The sequence below is a fragment of the Trifolium pratense genome, linkage group LG5, assembly GCF_020283565.1.
Source record: "Trifolium pratense cultivar HEN17-A07 linkage group LG5, ARS_RC_1.1, whole genome shotgun sequence".
Taxonomy (NCBI): Eukaryota; Viridiplantae; Streptophyta; class Magnoliopsida; order Fabales; family Fabaceae; genus Trifolium; species Trifolium pratense.
In genome coordinates, this window is record NC_060063.1 from 50,701,138 (window position 1) to 50,722,232 (window position 21,095).

The 21,095-nt window shown below is 32.9% G+C and overlaps 1 protein-coding gene across 1 annotated transcript; it reads right to left on the reverse strand.

Moving 5' to 3' along the window:
- Window positions 1-797: 797 nt before the first annotated feature.
- On the reverse strand, window positions 798-8,086 carry LOC123884116. The gene is made up of 5 exons (XM_045933124.1): window positions 7,706-8,086; window positions 7,073-7,121; window positions 6,627-6,696; window positions 6,074-6,137; window positions 798-5,989 (listed from the first exon to the last, which is right to left on the reverse strand). The coding sequence occupies exon 5, from the start codon at window positions 2,051-2,053 to the stop codon at window positions 1,070-1,072; it is 984 nt and encodes a 327-aa protein (XP_045789080.1). The 5' UTR covers window positions 2,054-5,989; window positions 6,074-6,137; window positions 6,627-6,696; window positions 7,073-7,121; window positions 7,706-8,086; the 3' UTR covers window positions 798-1,069.
- Window positions 8,087-21,095: the final 13,009 nt, after the last annotated feature.

The window sequence follows — 21,095 nt, forward strand, 5'->3', positions numbered from 1 at the left end:
TCAGCCTTCCTATACCTTTAATTTCTCCTTTAGCTCCATCTCCGAATGTTACAAAACTTGTTGCATATGATTTTATATCCATCAAATATTTTTCAACACCGGTCATGTGTCTAGCGCAACCACTATCAAAGTACCAATTTTCTTTTGATGAGGCTCTAAGAGAAGTGTGAGCAATCAAGCTTTTCTCACAACTTTCAGCTGCACAACCCTTGGTGTTGGTTGCATCAGCCTTTTGTTTCCACTCCTTCTTTGCATTAGTTATGGATGGATCAAGTTTTTCTCGAATAGTTTCATTTGGATACCCATATAACTTATAACAGTAGGGTCTTATGTGCCCATTTCTTCCACAGTGATGACATCTCCATAAGCGATATTTGCTTTTATGCCTTGGTATAAATCTAGGATTCTGCCTTCTTTGTCGAGGTGGAGCCATATGTGGTAACACTTGTCTATGTGTAGTATGATGTCCGGTGGACAAGTGTGGTGACATTTCTCCATACATTGTTGGAGAGGGTTGCTTACTTATCTCAGACATATATTTTCCATCTTTGTTGTAATCCTTAATTCTATTAACACTTTTATACTCATATCCAATGCCTGTTTTGGCTCTACTAGGGGTAGGTAGTTTTTCTAGGATTTCGTCTAGGTCAGTTCCTTTAAATAACATAACAACATGCTTCTTTAGATTCTCAAGATGAGAGTTCAATTCAATTACCTTTTCATTCAGCTTAGATATTTCTGCTAGTTGCTCAATCTTATCTGTTTCCAGATTGGCGATGATTGCCTTCTGCTCCTCAATTGTTTTCAACCCTTCTTCACACTTGACACCAATCTCAGAGATTTTTGTTAGATTGATAATTCTTTCAGTTTGCAACTTTAAGATTGTCTCCTTTTGTTTTTCTGAGATTCTGCAGACTTCTTCACTCCTTAGACACAGCTCCTTGTATGACTCAGCAAGTTCATCAAAGGTTAGCTCCTCATCACATGATTCAGTGTCAGATGTACATACACCTGTCAGTGCATGAATAGATTTTGCAGTGTCAGCTTCTCCTTCAGAGTCCTCATCTGACTATGAAACAGTTAACCCCTTTTTCTGTTTCTTCAAGAAGGTTGCACATTCAGTTCTAATGTGTTCATACCCTTCACATTCATGACATTGGACACTTTTATTAAGAGATGTTTTCTCATCTGACATAGGTTTTCTGAAATTTCTGTTTGTGTTGCGACCAGTGTCAGGTACACTTGTCCTTGGACGTTTGTCCATTCCTTTTAGCACCTTATTAAATTGTTTTCCTAGAAGAACCATTGCATCAGAGATGCTATTCTCAGACTCCGCGTCACTCTGTTGATCTTCTTCCTCAGCATTCGAGACAAAGGCAATGCTCTTGGTTTTCTTATCCATCCTTTCATTTGTAGCCACCTCGTAAGTTTGTAATGAACCAATAAGTTCATCCAACTTCATTTCTGTGATATTTTTGGCTTCTTCTATAGCGGTGACCTTCATATTAAACTTCTTAGGAAGGGACCTAAGCATCTTCCTTACCAATTTCTCTTCAGGAACCTTTTCTCCCAAGGCATCAAACTGATTATCATAGTCAAGTAAGGTCATGTGAAACTCCTGAATGGTTTCATCATCATTCATTCTAAGATTTTCAAACTTAGTGGTTAAAAGTTGCAGCCTTGACATTTTCACCTTAGAGGTACCTTCATGAACAGTTTGGAGAATGTTCCAAGCTTCCTTAGCAGAGGCACATTTTTTTATGAGTCTGAATATGTGCTTGTCAACACCATTATACAATGCATATAGTGCTTTTGAGTTTGCAAGAGCAAGCTCATCCTCCTCTTTGGACCATTCCTCCTCAGGGTTTAACTCAAGGGTTGGTTTGCCCTCTTTGTCCATTTTCACAGGGTGGTCCCAACCTCTTAGAACTTCTTTCCATATCTTGCTATCTATTTGTTTAAGGAAGGTCATCATGCGAGACTTCCAATAATCATAGTTTGAAGCACTAACCAGAAGAGGTGGTTTGTTGAGAGGTCCTCCTTCTTTGTCCATATCTGCCAGAAAAATCTCCCTGGAGCTCACCCTAAAATTCAGAACAGGGTGCCTGCTCTGATGCCAATTGAAATTCCTGGCACACAGTAAACAGGTGTTGATCAAAGTGTGTCAATACTTGTCCGTCACGTAGTAGACAGATGTTGACCAAGGTGTGGCAACACTTGTCTATATACAGAACACAAATAATAAAGACAGTAACGTAAATAACACAATAGAGTTGTTAACCCAATTCAGCTTAACAGCCTACTCTGGGGATACCAATCCAGGAATAAAGTTCACTATCAGTAGTATTACTTCGAAGCTAAACTCACCTGTTTACAACTCCTCACTTAATCACTACCCAATGACACTTCTACCTAGGAACTCCTAGATATGAGACCCCGTCCCAATTCCCACCTTAACAACACACTCAACGTTGTTATCAACTCAATTGAACACGAATGGTGGAGACACAATCCTATGAAACTAAGATTCACTCTTGCTTAAAAGCTTACGAGCAAATCACACATAACACTAGAACAATCTCCGTACTTCAAAGCTTAGGAGATATTCACAATTACAACTCAATAACACTCAGGTCCTAAGCTTGCATCAATGAGATACAAGAAAAGCTCACAATTAACACTCTAAAACCCTAAGAACACACGCTTTGTAAGAACACGGTTTTAGATGCTTGAAACCATATGCTTGCCTTCGTATTTATAGTAGTAGAACGACTTGGGCTTCAAGACAAAATTAGGGCTTCTAGAATTGCGGCAGCAGCTGATATAATTTCGAAAATAATAGTTATATTTTTTAATCACAAAAATATATTTTCTAAAAATATAATTCTTTTAGAAAATATAACTAGGGTTTGGCTGCCTCCTGTAACACATTAAACACGTGCGCCTTGCTCTGTAAGAAACCTTGAAACAATTCTTCAATCAAATCTTCAAAAGATTGAGTAGAAAATAAAAACCGCTAGCTGGCGCGCATAGTCAGACGGACAGGTGTTGTTCCAATGTGTACCCACATCTGTCTGAACACTTGGTGTAGGCACATATGTCTCAACACTTGGCTAAAAGATGTTTTTGCAAAATGTAGCCAACATACAAAAACCCAACAGTAATGAAATTTCCAAAATTTACCTTAGCAAACAAAAAAGTTAATATTTGAAAACATTGGTTCCAGAAAAACAAAAGGATCATGGGACAGAAAGGCATCAGCCTGTATTTTTGGGCAATCAAGAAAATCCCTTACAACAAAATTCACAGAACAAAGTATATTCATCTTATTGTGGAATTTTGAGTTAGTAGGTTCATGTTTACCACACCACGCTTTATCCATAATGAAAATAAATTCATCTCAGTGACAGATTTACGATTAGGGTCATAAAAAGATAATATATGTCAAAAAAAACTAGGGTCATACTACACTTTACTCTTGAGGTCATTATCTGATTTGTCTCATTGAAGCATCCATTCCATACAAAACTTATGAAACGTAAGGGAATAGGGTCATTAAGATCATAATGCAAAATCACTTCTAATTGCAGTTGCAAAATTGAATTTAGGGACTAAGGGTCATCAAAACACAATAGATATCCATTCATGCATTACTATGAATAAACATTCTTAATTTTTTTTAATAGAAAAGCAGACACTGATAGGGACAATTGCTTTGAGAAGCAATTAAGGCAACAACAAGATTTCACATTCATGGACTAGGGTCATAAAGTAATTTATCCAAGCAGTTTTTGGGCATCAAGACATCTGATCTCTTACAAATTTTAAATTTCACATTTTATTGAAGCAGAAGATTGAGGGCATTTGAATAATCATGAATGAAAAAATCAAAAACCCACCATCGTTCCCAATAGGTATTGATTATAAACAAATAAGCAGAAGATTGAAAGTTTTTGGGACATAACATGTTTCCTCAATTAAAGTTCATAATGTAAAATCACTTCTAAAGCCACCATCCAACTTTTCCATTATGAATAAAGAATTCATAATGCATTTTCCTCAAGGGTCATTGAGTCATCCATCCCTTACAAAACTTATGTAACATTAGGGACAAGGGTTATTAAGTTTATAATGTAAAATCACTTCTAATCGCAGTTGCAAAATTAAATTTAGGGACTAAGGGTCATCAAAGCATAATATATATTCATTCATGCATTACTATGAATAAAAATTCATAATCTTCTTTTTTAATAAAATCGCAGACACTGATAGGGACAACTGCTTTCAGTAGCAATTAAGGCAACAAGATTTCACATTTAGGGACCAGGGTCATTATTTATCCAGCATTTTTCGGGCATCAAGACATCCAGTCCCTTACAAAATTTGATATTCCACATTTTATTGAAGCAGAAGATCGAACGTATTTGACTAATCAAGAATGAAAAAATCGAAAATCCATCATCGTTCCCAATAGGTATTGATTATAAACCAATAAGCAGAAGATTGAAAGTAAGTTTTTGGGACAGAACACGTTTCCTTAATTAAAGTTCATAATGTAAAATCACTTCTAAAGCCACCATCCAACTTTTCCATTATGAATAAAGAATTCATAATGCATTTTCCTCAAGGGTCATTGAGTTATCCATCCCTTACAAAACTTATGTAACATTAGGGACAAGGGTCATTAAGTTCATAATGCAAAACCACTTCTAATTGCAGTTGCAAAATTGAATTTAGGGACTAAGGGTCATCAAAGCAGAATATATATCCATTCATGCATTACTATGAATAAAATTTCATAATTTTTTTAATAGAAAAGCGGACACCGATAGGGAAAATTGCATTGAGTAGCAATTAAGACAACAAGATTTCACATTCAGGGACTAGGGTCATTAAGTAATTTATCCAGCATTTTTTGGGCATCAAGACATCCAATGATTCCAATCCCTTACAAAATTTGAAATTTCACATTTTATTGTAGCAGAAGATTGAAGGTATTTGAATAAAGAATGAAAAAATCGAAAACCCATCCTCATTCCTAATAGGTATTGATTATAAACCAATAAGTAGAAGATTGAAAGTTTTTGGGACAGAACACGTTTCCTCAATTAAAGTTCATAATGTAAAATCACTTCTAAAGCCATCCATCCAACTTTTCCATTATGAATAAAGAATTCATAATGCATTTTCCTCAAGGGTCATAGAGGCATTCATCCCTTACAAAACTTATGTAACATTAGGGACAAGGGTCATTAAGTTCATAATGCAAAACCATGTTTCCTCAATTAAAGTTTCGTGCTTTCAAGCAGTAGATTTAACGTTCTTGAATTATCCCATAATTACGGTAGCAAATATGTTTGAATAATCAAGAATGATAAAATCGGCAGCCACACTTGTTCCCAACATATATAGATTATAAACCAGATATGTCCATTATCTTGACAAACAAAAAACTGTCTTTTACACGATTAAGGGTTTTTTTTTTCTTCTCAAGCAAAAGATCCAATCATTCTTGATGAATTGTTAGTAGATTCTATGCAAGCAACACCCTATGTCAAAAGCCCTAGTTGAATGATGTCTTAGTTCAATAATGTAAGGTCTACCAAACATAGATAAAAAATGTAAAAATTCTAAAGATTCAGGTCCTAGATAGGCTAGATTGATTTCTTCATTACCATCCTATGTCATTTACACTAGGGTAACCAACTATACGCATAATCCAAAATAGATCATAAGCTCGATCACCTTCAAACTCATGGTGATCCACCTAATTCTAAAGCAATTCTACACATTATTTTCTTTGCAAGATATGCTCTAACCAAATGAACAACATAAGAGAAACAACTTTAGCCAAAGGAACTTACCAAAAAAGATAAATAAGGTAGGAGAAAGCATGCCTTTGCAGAGGTTTATATATTCCTTCATAAGAACTTTGAACTTTGGAGGATTATCTGCCTTTGTAGATGCTTATTATATATACCTACTGTCACTAATAAAGAAACATATCTATTGTATAAGAACACACAAGAAACATACACACTTAATTTTATGTTAAGCAACAATTAAGACTTACATCAATAGCTTCATCCATATCAGGTGCACCTTCAGTTATATTTTATCCAGTCTTCTCATATCCTCTGCAGCAGAAGTTACACTAGTATTAGTTGATAAGTACTCAAGTGATGTGATGGAAACCAGAATTTCAGAAACAGCAGCAACAGGAACATCCTAATCCTAATGTACATTACTCGGCAGCGCCAAACGTGGTTACAAGGCAAGCTTTGGCCTACCACCAACAACATTCTTGCTTCTTTTGTTCTCCAATTCTTATGTCTTTTTTCCCTTAATAATAATACACAGTACTTGACCAAAAAAATAAAAAATAATACGCAGTAAATGGGCCAAATTATTCATTAAGTCATTGTTATGAGTATATAACATAGTAACTAATGATCAGGAACATGTTATTTACAGATGCTAAAAGCAAATATTTGTTCTGCATAAGTATATACGAAGTTGGTCAATGAAAATACAAGTGCAACATGTAATATAGTGTAACACTAACAATTGACATCATAAAATAGTTGTTCAAATATATATATTTCATCACTAACAATTGAAATTACCTTGCTTCATAGTGAACTTTGAGACTTTTTCCCCGTAACTATCTGAGATATGCGTAAGCTCCTGCTGATCCTGGAAAAAGAAGAACTGGAGGTCTAAGATTATTTCCATACTGGAAAAAGAACCGACCATCCTACTCTTCATACCACCAGCTCTGTTCAGCTTTAGCAAACACAATTCCAGTGTACCATAACGTCATCAAAATTATAAACAATTTTTAACAAATCAAAGCCAGAGGGATTGAACACCAATGGTGCCACCACCCATAATGCATGAACTAACTAGTAATGGTCAGGGCTATATAAACAAATGTGTCGGTTGCTACAGAACTGTGTCAATAAGTAGCTTATAAAATGTTATAAACAAATCCAATTCATTAAGTCATCAAATCAAGAGAAACCACACAATGTTGATAAATCTCACACTACAAATTAGCTCCTTCTCTCACCTATTATTGCATCATGGAGTATCTATCTTTTTTGCTTTCTACCTCATCCCTGCAACATATCACAAACATAAATTATTAGTCCACTTCCAGCCACATTTTCATATCACAAACATAAATGAATAGCCCACTTTTCACCTATTTTTACATCATAGCTCTCTTTTAGCTTTCTACCTCAGCCTTGTAACATCACATGTATAAATTTTAGAATTCATCGTAATCAAAAGAAACCACACAGTGCCCCCACCAAAATCAATCACAAACCAAATTCCTCTAGCACCCCAAACATTATATGTACTAGGCAACATTTTTTTATCTATCACAACAAAATTGTTTAGAAAAACAATAACAATCATATATAAAGAAGTCAAATATTGCAATAGTGATCATTTAGGTCACTGAAGACATGCATAAATCAAACTTGATGAGGATGAAGAAAAACCCTAAGCAAAGTGAAAATCGACTTAAAATCAAATCTGAAATGTCAAATCCTAAACATACATATCATCAAATTAGAAAAATCAAAACCCTAAACAGAGTTAAAATCTCCTTGAAATCAAATCTCTGATGCTAAAATCACTTGATGATATATGTTCAGAACGATATAATAGACGTGAAATTAACCAAAATTGATACCGCAATCAATTGATTCAGAAATGGACTTGAAAATTTCTCATTGAAGAATCGCGAGATGCACACAAATTTCTCATGTGAGTTGGAAGTGTAATTTTGGGTGAGATGAAAATGGGAGAAAATGGGTTTTGATTTAGGGTTTTGATTTTATGAAGCAAGATTGAATGTTGTAGTTTAATAATCAAACGATCGACATAATATGAGTTTGTTGATCCTTGAGCGACACACCCAAACACCATAAATTCCACAATGTGTGTTGTGCGTGTTTCACTCTTTTCTTGTTTCTTGAAGAAGAAGAAGAAGAAGAAAAAGAAAGAATGAGTTTTTATTCGTTTCACAAATCCACATAGCGTAAGATTCTATAACCCTTTCGCTTAACCGACTGGTTGTTTTGGTTTTTATTTTTTATTTTTTATTTGGCAAAATTACACTGCAGATCCTTTATCTTATTTATTTATAACACTTTGATCTTTTATTTTTTTTTTTTAATATTTTGGTTCTTTATTTTTTGAAACATGCACAAGTTTGTCCTTATCATCAGTTTTTGTAAAAAAAAACGTTAATGTGTTATAAAAATGCTGAAATGGCAATGCCAAATAGGATTATAAATAATAATGTATTTTTAAAATGATTTTTTGTTAAAATAAAAAATCTCAAATTAATAAAATTAGGTGTTCTTCATTTCCTTTAAAATTCTTGTTTTCAAACCCAAAAATTTCATCTACATCTACCTTTATGATTCAATTCCAACCCATTTTTATATGTTGATGTTGTTTGAGTTTTTGATGTTGTAGAACTCTCAATTTTTCCCTCGCCTTTCTCTATAATGGTAGATCTAGGTAGAGGCAAACCAGACAATTTTAAGAGTTTTCAAACTTCAACTCTTCATCTTCCCTCTCAATTAGATATTGATTTTTTTTTTACTGAATTTTAAGAGTTTTCAAACAACAACAATCTCATTTTTTTCACTTTTAGAAAAAAACACCTCATTTTTTCTCAATTCATTCTTTACAAAATAGAATTAGATCTAGTAGAGTGTGTGGGTCTTCTCTTTAGTGGAGATTCAAGGTTTATAGCTATGAGTTTTTTGGGTTGAAGATGAAAAAGAAGAAGGAAGAAGATGCAATTTTTAATTTTCTATTTTTAAAAATTCAGAGTTTCATTTAACTAATTACGTGGAAAAAATTTGAAAAAAAAATTGTGATATTTCTGCCAAATCATCAATATGTCAGCAATTTTTTAATAAAAAATGGCAAAAGGATGAAATTGTGCATGTTTTAAAAGATAAATGACTAAAATGTTATAAAAAAAAGATAAAAGAGCAAAGTGTTACAAATAAATAAGATAAAGGACATGTTGTGTAATTTTGCCTTTTTATTTTTAATAATTTTTATGAGTTTTTTTTTTACGGTGTAAAATAGGTTTACATGATTGTCCAACAAATAACCATCATTTTTCCGTATCATGTCAAGAAAGTGGGGTGATGTGGCAAAAAACATGGTTGGTATTGGTTGACAGTGTAAAATTATTTTACACCTGACGCAGAACGAAAGCGTGAAGGAAAAGCAAGCGCTAATCCTATTAGATAAAGGTTCTGGAATCCACCAGATTTCTGGAATCCACCAGAAAGATTAATTTGGAATCCACCAAATTTGAGAAAAATCTTTGAATTTTTATTGAATCAAAAGGTTGTCTTCAAGGCTACAATAATTTAGCTTAAATAGGAGTGAAAAATAAAATTAACAAATCTCCTAAAAGATTGTAAAAATAAAAACAACAAACCTAGCTAAATAAAAATTACAAATCTACCTAAAATATAAAAATAACTAACCTAGGTGAAATATAAAAATAAGAAATCAACCTAAAATATAATAAAACTAAATCTAACTAAAATAATAAAATACAGAAGAAATCCTCCTACATCAACACCGTAGATGCATATCAATTAAATCCAATTTTTATACTGTATTCGTTTTTTTAAAACAACAAATTAAAAATAAATATTTTGCACAAACTTTTTAAAAATAAATAATCCTTCCGCCCCAAAATATAAGAGCTAGTTTGACTGATGCACGTATGCCAACGTACAATTTTGATCGCTAATATCTTTAATTCTCTATGAGTAAAAATTATAAAAACTTGATATTTTGAAAATACTCATCAAAACGAATCAAACAAGATCTTATATGCTAATATTTATATCTGTATATTATTAAAAAAAGGCTTAACTACACATTTGGTCTCTTACGTTTATTTTAGATTTCAATTTGGTCTCTTATGTTTAAAAAGTATCAATTTGGTCCCTTACGTTTATTTTAGGTTTCAAGTTAGTCCTTTCCGTTAGTTTTGTCACTAACACCGTTTGAACAGTACACGTGTCAGTGTGTTCAAGTGCCACGTGTCAGTCCACATATGCAAATTGGCTGCCACATGTGACAAAATTGACGGAAATGACTAACTTGAAACCTAAAATAAATGTAAGCGGCCAAATTGATATTTTTTAAACATAAGAGACCAAATTAAAATCTAAAATAAACGTAAGGGAGCAAATGTGTAGTTAAGCCTTAAAAAAATATGATCAAAGCAAGATAAATAAATAGTACCATTTAGTCAAATTAGCTCTTATAAAATAGGACGGACGGAGTATATTATCATCATAAAATTACCAACTTTGCATCGAGAGTCAAAAATGTATCTTTCTTGTTAAAATTCATAGGGTTACCAACTTTTTATCAAATATGGATTTTTTTTTAAAAGCAAATATAGACATTGTTTGACGAATATTCTATTTTTTTCTTTATCTCTTTTTCAGACTTACTTTACAATTTTTTTTTTTAATGAGTACTGGATATACTCAAACACAGTACATAACAGGATTACAATTTTTGAATACAGTCCATAGGACACGATAGCCAATTATCATAAGATGGCTTATTTTTCAACCCCAAGATTATACATCCACACCCAAGATATAATTTAGTTTATTGGCAAATGCTAAATAGTATCTCAGGGTACTTTTTAAGTTCTTAAATAGTAAGTTTTTTATAGAATTTTTATGGAAATACGTAAAGTCAACGCATTGAAAATTGAAGTGTGTAATTTTTTAAATAAAAAATTTCTTTTAATAGAATGCTTAAAAAATACACGGAGACACTCGTTAGCAAGACCCTAGTTTATTATATTATAGATTATAGATGTTTGTATCTATTTTTGGGATTTGTGTGAATAAATGTGTGCAACCATATATGTGACAATATATATCATATTACTCATTTTATTAAAAAAACTTATACAGAAAGAGTCAAAAGTTGAACTCATGATACATGCTTAAGATATTCAAATTTTTTATGATTTGGATCAATCTATTAACCTCGGTGTATATAACATTACAAAGATCTTGAGATACTAGATGGGACTGACTTTTATATGTTGTGTATTTTAAAATTTATTTAGTTTTTATATCAAATTATACTAATAAATTTGATCCCCTCAAATTTTAATTTTGGCTTCGTCCATGCCAGCAGTTTAGTAGTTTTAATGTGAAAATATTGAAGAGAACATATGTATTCTAGGCTAATGCTACGGTGAACCATCTTCACAAGTGGTCCACCGTAGACAAGTGATCTACCGAATATGAATTTTACAAAATTCATTATTGGATTGAAAGTTTATATCGTATAGATCATCCATAAATTTTTTAAATTTTTTTGAAAATCATTTGATGTGTTATTGAGACTCATCAAGATTTATGTTATTTAATATACCGTTAATCTTGATGTGTCTCAATAACATATCAAATAGTTTCCAATTTTTCTAATTTTTTTTATGGATGATCTATATGATCTAAACTTTCAATCCAACGGTAGATTTTATAAAATTCGTATTCGTTAAAATTTACCATGTATTCTATTACTACGAGAAAAAAAAAATCAACTCACCCTTTCATTTAACACATCACCCCTATCTAATTGGACGGACTATTTTACTATGAATGAAAAACAATAGGCATGTATCAAGGTTACAACTACAAGAGCTAATAAGGCTATAATTATTACTTTAACTTGCGACTGTATTTCATTAAAAATTATTTCATGCGAGACGAGAGAAGGATGCAAAGGACAAAAAAATTGATTTTTTTATAAGGTTTGCATCCTACTATGCAAACTCAATTCACAATTTTGTATCTGTTGGGTCAACACAATGGGGCAGCCAGGGGATCATCTACATTGGGTTCAAGAACAACTCTACAGGTGAGTTGGACACCACACTTTAACCCAAAACCTTAAGGTGTTAGGTTTATGGGTCTTTTCACTTATAAAGTGTTCAACCTCCACTTTTCTAAGCATTGTGGGACTTAACCACTCATACTTGCCACAACAATCTCCCCCTCAAGCGAAAGCTTTCTTCATCCTACACTTGTACCGCCGTAAGCCACACTGCTCCACAGGACTCGCCGCCTGACCACTTTGCCAGGAAGACTTTCGACACAAGGAGCCGGATCAACAACCATCGGCTCTGATACCACTGTTGGGTCAACACGAGGGGACAGCCAGGGGGATCATCCACATTGGGTTCAAGAACAACTCTACAAGTGAGTTGGATACCACACTTTAACCCAAAACCTTAAGGTGTTAGGTTTATAGGTCCTTTCACTTATAAAGTGTTCAACCTCCACTTTTCTAAGCAATGTGGGACTTAACCACTCATACTTGCCACAACAATATCCTTTAATACAAACTCTTTTCTCTCTAATTTTTGTTATTTGCACACTTACATCCTAAAAAGCGAGAGGATAAATTCTCTAATGATGATGATAATTGCCCAACACACACCTACCACTTGGGTCAGGCCTACATTTAAGCTTTATGAAAATTGTAAAATTAGTTACTAAATAAAAAAATGGATTTCCTAAATTATTAGTTAGATTTTTTAACTGCCCGATCAACAGATCGGACGGTCCACAATCAGAACTGCGTGAAAACTGTACGGAATATTACAGCACGAAATCTGCTTCCGGTAAATCCCATATAGGTCAAATCCGCATCGAATTGTAGTGGATGGTGGAAATCCGCATTGGGGATAATGTGTGATGATAGTTGAGTGTTACTGCAAACACTTTGAAGTCCAAGTCTATATAATATTTAAGGTCTGTGAAGCTTGATTTGTTTAAGATATCTGCTCAAATTAGATCTGCCCGAGGACCTTTGACGATATTGCAGCGTACATTGTTAAACTAGAAAATGTTGAAGGTGAAGTAGTCAATTTATCTAATCTTTAGTCTCGACTTTGTTTAATTTACTGTTTTTTATTTATGTTATCATTTTTTTATTTTAAATTCAATGTACTATGTTGTTGTAATTTAAAAGTCCATGTTTACTCTTTAGATTTCTATTATGGAAGAAGGTGTTCACTAGTTAAGCAATGAACTACAAGATGGTTCGCTGCGTAAGTATCACACTGTGCAAAGTTTCAGGGAATCCTTATGTTACAAGTTTTGCATAAACAGAAAATGGAAAGACAAATTGAATATATATATTTACATAGGGAGCGTATCCGGTGAGAACTAATAATTATGAGAAAATAGAACTATTATTAATAAACATCAGATTTAATTGACGCATCAGATTAAAATTTTCACGCTCACTTAAAACCTCATGTGATCATATTTGTGTTGATTGAAAAATCTTCCTAGATATAATCTTTCCTAATTTATTCTTATAATCTTTCCTGATTTATTAATTTATTATTAACCCAGGTAGTGTATATCATGCTAACTGTAACCACCCTAACTCAATATTCAATTTATCTTAATAAAAGAATGCTTTTTCAAAACTACGCAGCGGATAAAAAAAATAACTTTCAAGACTCGGAGTCAAAATGAATTAAAAAAATATTGGTTCAAGGTGTTACATTCTTCATTGAAAACACTATTAGTAATATTAATTAGTAATCATCACTTATACAAGATTCTTTTATAAAAGATACACCTTTAATTTAAATAAAACAACAACAAATAAAGACTCTATGAATCATTCCCCGTGTCACAATCAGAGCGGAGCTTTCACCAACAACTTAAACACCGACAAACGTACAACCTGAAAACCTGAACCCCCAACGGTTCAGCACAAACACAAAACGGAGGATTAGATAACACAATTATTATCAGTTACTAAATATAACGCATATCACACACTAATTAAAATAAATGCGACGGAGTAAATTCAACTCAGACATCTCATATACGTATTGAACATATACCGGCATGTATCAGACATACTCAATCATATTCATTTATCAATTACTCATCACATTTGAGAAGTACAAACTCTCGAACAAATAAATGAAAATATACAATGTCAAGTACCATTTAACAATTAAGGACGTCACACAATTCCTAATGCATTCTAATGTCACATAGATATGATGTCACCTAGACATATCTATATGTATGTGGTACCGATTCATCATAATTTTGGATAACTTAACCCAAGTGTTTTAGATAATCGTCTCTAAAACATTCTAGATCATCGTCTCTAGAATAATGGTAAAGTAGATCATCGTCTCTAGGATACTCATTAATATACACAACTTATGAATGCATGAAATGTGCATATACCAAACATATGGTTTTATCTCAACTATAACATCAACCTAATATGAATAATATAATCCAAATATTCTAAATCATCGTCTTTAAAATAACTCTACTCATGATAAATCATCATTTATCATCATCAATAAATCAACATCATGATTACCATAATCTATCAACAACCAATTCATCATCATTAATCAACAACATATTCATTTACAAGTCACTAAAGCCACACATCATCAAGGGTTCACCAATTCCAATTAATTAAGCATACGAAAGTTAATTTAAACTAAAGTAATGCCAAAATATAAGCAATATCATTATCGAAGCATAATCTCATAAAACAAACTCCGTAATTGGAATATACACGAAAAACTGTGAAAATGAAGTCTAGGTACATAAACCGTCAAAAAGGTCAAAAGTGAATTCATTTGGAGCTTTTGCCTCCTGGGTGTAGTTTTAGCCTTTAAATTATTGTTCAATTCACTTTTATATGAATCATAATTCACTTTACACTCAACTCATTTTTAGCCGGAATCAATTTTAAAGAATCAATTCATTCAAAATCAATTATTATCATTTTTAAACCTCTAACGAAAATATAGTGGCATCGATAATCGTCCCTAAATCATAGTTTAGCTCAAACTCCAATTTCACAAAGCATATAACTATTAAATATACATATACATATCAATCAAATAATGATAAACCTGTAAAACATAAAAAGCATTAATATCAATTAGCAAAAACAATAATCACAAATTAACAAACTTTTGCTGCAATATAGCCTCTGTGTTTCTTCTTCATGTGACAATTGTAGTAGTCGTAGAAGAAGTTGCAGTTAAATTAATTAAATAAGCGGAACAAAACGCGGTTTCAACAAATTCTTTAACCGCATTAAATTGTTCAGATTTCAGAAACTACACAGCCATTATTAACAAACCATAATAGGGGGAGGGATTAGTGGTGAATTGTACCTTGTTTCCCTCAGATATAGCATGCTTTAAAGAATTACTATCATTCTGAGCCAACTCCTTTGCCCCATCATGTAGTACCTGTTAAACATATCAAGTAGAAAGGATTACAATCTTCTTAGCTAACCTCTGGGAACTCTATCTGTTTTTAAGAGAAAAAAAATCAACACACCCTTTCAGGTATTGGGTACTTTTATAGTCTGATACACATTAGCAAAAATGACGGGCGTGTAGCTTCTTAGTTCAGTCTCATCAAAGCCAGTTTGAAACAAAAGTGTTATCTGCATATTGTAAACAAACAAATAAATATCAATAATCTAATTGATTACTTGGAAAAGAGGAACCGCAACCCATGGCAAGTGGAAATGCTGCAAAACACAACACAATCAACAACACCTAGTTAAAATTAACATCAACATATAATACATGTGCTACTTAACATGTCAAATCAAACAACCTAATCTGAAAAATCAATTGAAAAACCCTACACAAAATCATATGCACAACTCTAAGGGAAGAAAGATTAATCCACATTCCATGAATCAAAACAAAATTAAAATTAACATAAGTACTAAACTTCACAAATTTTTAAAAAAATTGTAAAAGCAATTGAAGAATCAGCTCTGCACTAAATCATATACATAATCGGCATTAAAATTTTCAAACCCATGAATCAAAATCGATAAAAAGAGTAGAAAAAAATTCAAACAAAACAAAGTAAAAATGTAATCTTTAATCAAAAAATTGAAACAACACAGTAAAACTACAAAATTTAACAAAGATTGTTCCTTGCATGTACATAAAAACAAATCAATAATTATTTGGTAAGAGTAGTATGCAGCTAATTAGTGATAGCTATGGTTTTAATTACATAGAAACAAATCCTTACCTATGTGTCGGAAGCTACCGCCGAACTACCTCATATTTAGCAAGTTTATGAGTACAATTGATATGAGGAACCTGTTGTAACAACAAAGAAACACATCTTAGTTAATCAATTAATTAAAAATATAATCCAAACCCAAAAGATAACCTCATATTAAAATGAAAACCAAGAATGACAGTTATGAGAATAAGGAACAATATCTTCATGTTTTTGGCCAGTGAAGATGTGAATACCAACAAAACAACACTTATAAACACCATTTTCTGTACACATCTGCAACAATTTCATATTCTTATAAACACCACACCAATTGGATTCATTTAGTAAACCCAAAAGATAACCTCATATAGAAACTAAAAATCAAGTTCATTTAGTACACATCTGCAACAATTTCATATTCTTATAAACACCACACCAATTGGATTCATTTAGTAAACCCAAAAAGGTACTCATAAAAAAGTAAATTTAATAATACTATATAGTTCAATGTTGATGTAATCATATACTTACATAATAGGCTGTCACAAGGAGAATCACCTCCTACCAATTTCAGCTTCATACTAAACCACCCAAATCTATATATTTGTTTTGTTTGAAATCCACATCCTGTAAAACATTCAATGCTTTAAAATAAATGACCTCGAAATCTTAACTTGGATGCTAATAATTAACCAAACTACCCAAATGTAAATTGATAAAAAAAGAACAAAAAAAATCATTTTTTTATGAATGTATCCAAACATAAATCAATGCAGGTTCATCTTAATTCAAGTAAAAACCATTTTTTATCATAGCAGAACCAAACAAACGCCAAGTATATTCTGGTTTTAATTATGTTTTGAGTATTTTGCACTACACTTCATAATATTTAATATCAAATTTAATCAAACCAAAACATGGCATAATAATACAAAGTATGCTCAAATAATTAATATTATGTTTGTGCATTTTTATAACACCCTATGTCAATTTATCTAGAATATCGACAAGAGTGTACATAACTGAATCAGAAAACATTAAATTTTCATTACATATCGTCTGAATACATAAATAGGATTATAAAAATCCAAGTTATTAATACTAAGTTGAGCTAACAATTGAAAACATAAAGAAACTAAATATTATTCACAATATAAGATAACATGACGTCAACTCAACTAGCATAATCCAAGTATCTGAACTCCATGCTTGCAGACCATGATATCTCGATCAACCTGTTTATCTGAAATCAAATAAGTGGGGATGAGACAGTCACTTTGTCTCGGTGGATTCCTACTACCCAATTACTATTGGTGTCTACACCGGGGGCAACTGATGAACTAATGTTCCTTGATCCTGATAGTCAATCTCTAAACATGATTTACATAACATAATACATAAAGGTGTAACACAAATTATTTATCTTGTTCGTTTTATTCATAACAAAGACACTCTGAGGTGAGCCGGTCTCAGAGGCCTGACATGTCCGTCTGTGATAATAATGTACATCGACACGGCTGAAGCTCACAATCATAACATGATTGCTATGAAGCACTGGTACAGCTATTTTCAAAAAGTACCAGTACCGGGTACTGTAGCGGTACAGGTACGAGTACTGTACGGGTACTGTGCGTACCTGACGCGTACCCTTTTTTTTTGCGTTTCGGTACTGTAGCGGTACTGTTCGCAGTACGGTAGACGACTGGACAGTTTTTTTTAATTGTTTACACGTTTTCTTTTGCTTGGCCCAGTTTCCAATTTTTCTGAATCAATATAAAACCCTACCATCACAAGTTACAATCCTAATTTTGCAACTCTTTCACCTACCCATGTCCTTTCTCTGCTGCCTTCTCTCAGTTCTCCGTCTTTTTGCATTTGGATTTGGACTGTGGAGTGAAGGAAGAAGAAAAAATTCTTCACTTTTGTACTGTATCTACTACTTTATTGAAAAAGAAAGGTACTACTACTAATTGTTTATATTTTATTCATACTACTAGCTAATAGTTTATATTTTATTCTACTTGTACTAGCTAATAGTTTATATTTTATTCATACTTTTGTACTGTATCTACTCCATTCTTCATGCTGCTTTGCGTTCCGGTGCTCAGGTAGGCTAATTTTATATTTGTTTTTTTTTTTTTTTGAAGATGTCCTCACAAAGAAACAATAATAGTGGAGTAGGAAATAACACTACACGTTTAACAGATCGGTTTACAAGTGGAACTGGAAGTACTGATAGTGATAAACCTCTTAAGGCTTATGTGACGGTTGTGCAGGAAAGGATTGAAGGAAACACAAATAATGAAACCTGGACTTGCAACTATTGCGGTGGAACCTATAAGGGTTCTTACTCTAGAGTAAAACATCATTTGTTGCGTGAGAAGAAAAAAGGGATAGCTATCTGTACAAAAGTGACAGATGAGTATGAGGCTGAGATGAGAGAACTTGAAACCATTGCTACTGAAAAAGCACAGCGAGTACAAGTTCCTTTCCCGAATGGAACAACAAGTTTGAATCCGCCAATTGATACGAGTAAAAGAAGAAGAGGAATTGATGGACCTTTAGCAAAGGCATTTAATAACGAAGCAGGGGACCATCTATCTGCTGAAATGCTAGGCTATTTTATACTGCTGGTTTGCCCTTCAATGTTGCCAAAAATCCTCACTTCGTCAGTGCATTCGCTTATGCAGCAAATACTTCTATCTCAGGTTATGTTCCTCCTAACTATAATTCCCTAAGAACAACCATGTTGCAAAGAGAGAAAAACAATGTAGAGAAACTACTAAAGCCTCTCAAAGACACTTGGTATGAAAAAGGTGTCAGCATAGTTTCAGATGGTTGGACGGATGTCCAAAAAAGACCATTGATTAACTTTATGGCAATTTCGAATGTGACGCCTATGTTTTTGAAGGCTATTGATGGAACAACAGAGTACAAGGACAAACATTTTATTGCAAAACTAATTTTGGAAACAATCAGTGATGTGGGAGCACAAAATGTTGTCCAAATCATTACTGATAATGCCCCTGTTTGCAAAGGTGCTGGTTCAATCGTTGAAGGTATGTATCCTCATATTTTTTTGTCACCGTGTGTAGTGCACACATTGAATTTGGCTCTAAGAAATATTTGTGCACCAAAACCAGATGATGAAGATGTTTATAGTGAATGTAATTGGATAGCTCTTATTGCTGCTGATGCAAAATTTATTAAGAAATTTATTACGAACCATTCCATGAGATTTGCTATGTTCAAAAAATTTGTGGATTTGTCGTTTCTTTCTATTTCTGAAACAAGATTTGCCTCAATTATTGTTATGCTTAAGAGGTTTAAAACCATTAAGAAAGGTCGCATGTCTCTTGTAATTAATGAAGAATGGTCTCACTATAAAGAGGATGATGTTCATACGGCTGCCTCTGTGAAGGAAACAATGTTAAATGATGAATGGTGGGATAAAGTTGATTATATTCTGAAATTTACAGTGCCCATCTATGACATGCTTCGTTCTTGTGATACTGATGAGTCAAATCTTCATCTGGTTTATGAGAAGTGGGATTCTATGATTGAACAAGTCAAGTTAGCAATATATAAACATGAGAACAAAGAGTTGACACAATATTCATCCTTTTATGATGTTGTTTATAACATCCTAATTGATAGATGGACTAAAAATCACACACCTCTTCATTGCTTGGCTCATTTTCTCAATCCAAGGTAAATTTTATCTTATTTTACCTTTTCATTTTAAGTTTCAATTATCTTATCTCTCACTTATAATTTTTATTTTGTATAAAAGATACTACTGCAGACAGTGGTTGGATCAATCCCCAAACCGAGTTGCGCCGCATAGAGACAATGAAATTTGCACTGGAAGAAAACATTGCTTAAGGAATTACTTTGCAGATGCACGTGAAAGGCTAGAGGCTACTACAGAATTTGTTAAATTCTCAAGTGCGGAAGGAGAACTCGGCCAATTTGATTCATTGCAAGATAGGTGGAACTTGACACCAAAAGAATGGTGGATCACTTATGGCTCCTCAGTCCCTAAACTTCAATCTATTGCATTGAAGCTCCTTTCACAACCAAGTTCTTCATCTTGTGCAGAGAGAAACTGGAGCACATATTCATTTATCCACTCGTTGAAAAGAAATAGGCTGAACCCCAAGAGAGCTGAAGACTTGGTATTTGTTCATACAAATCTACGTCTTCTATCAAGAAACAATAAAAATTATAAAGAAGGAGAAACAAAAATGTGGGATATTTATGGAGATGAATGGAATATGTCTGATGGAGTTGGTTTGCTTGAAGTTGCAAGCCTTTCTCTTGATGAACCCGACCTGGAAGCTGTTCTTTTTGATGATGCTGATGACGAAGACACTGTTTAGAGTGTGATTTTTTTCATTCTTGCTTAGATCTTAAGTTTTATTTCAAACTAGTAACTTTTTAATTTTGATGTTTTGTCGTTATTTTGTTTCGTTGTCGTTTGAACAATATATTTTAATTAATTTTTATTTTTTTTTGGTAACGTACCCGTACCGTTGTTTTTTGAAAATTGCCGTATTCCGTACCCGTACCGGTACCCGTATCGGGTACCGTACCCGTATTTGTGCAACACAGCATGATTGGATTCTAACGAATCCCATAACGTGGTACATAAGTAACCACCATAATTGATTGACTTTTTTTATTTAACTTTATAATCCTGATTGTTATCCAGCCCATGAATTCCCTTCCGGGGTAATACTAACTTGTCCTGATTTCCTGATTATCATGTACCTAACGTGTAATTAACATTCTAATTATTTAATGTACTTACAGTATTCACATAAAATATCTAGAAAGGTCAGGGATCTAAAAAGAGTGAAAGCATCGCATTTTAAAAAAATGTGCAGGATACTGATTTGCTATTCTCGCTTAGCGAGGATACCAATTCAGCACTCTGGTTTATATAAACTATGCATA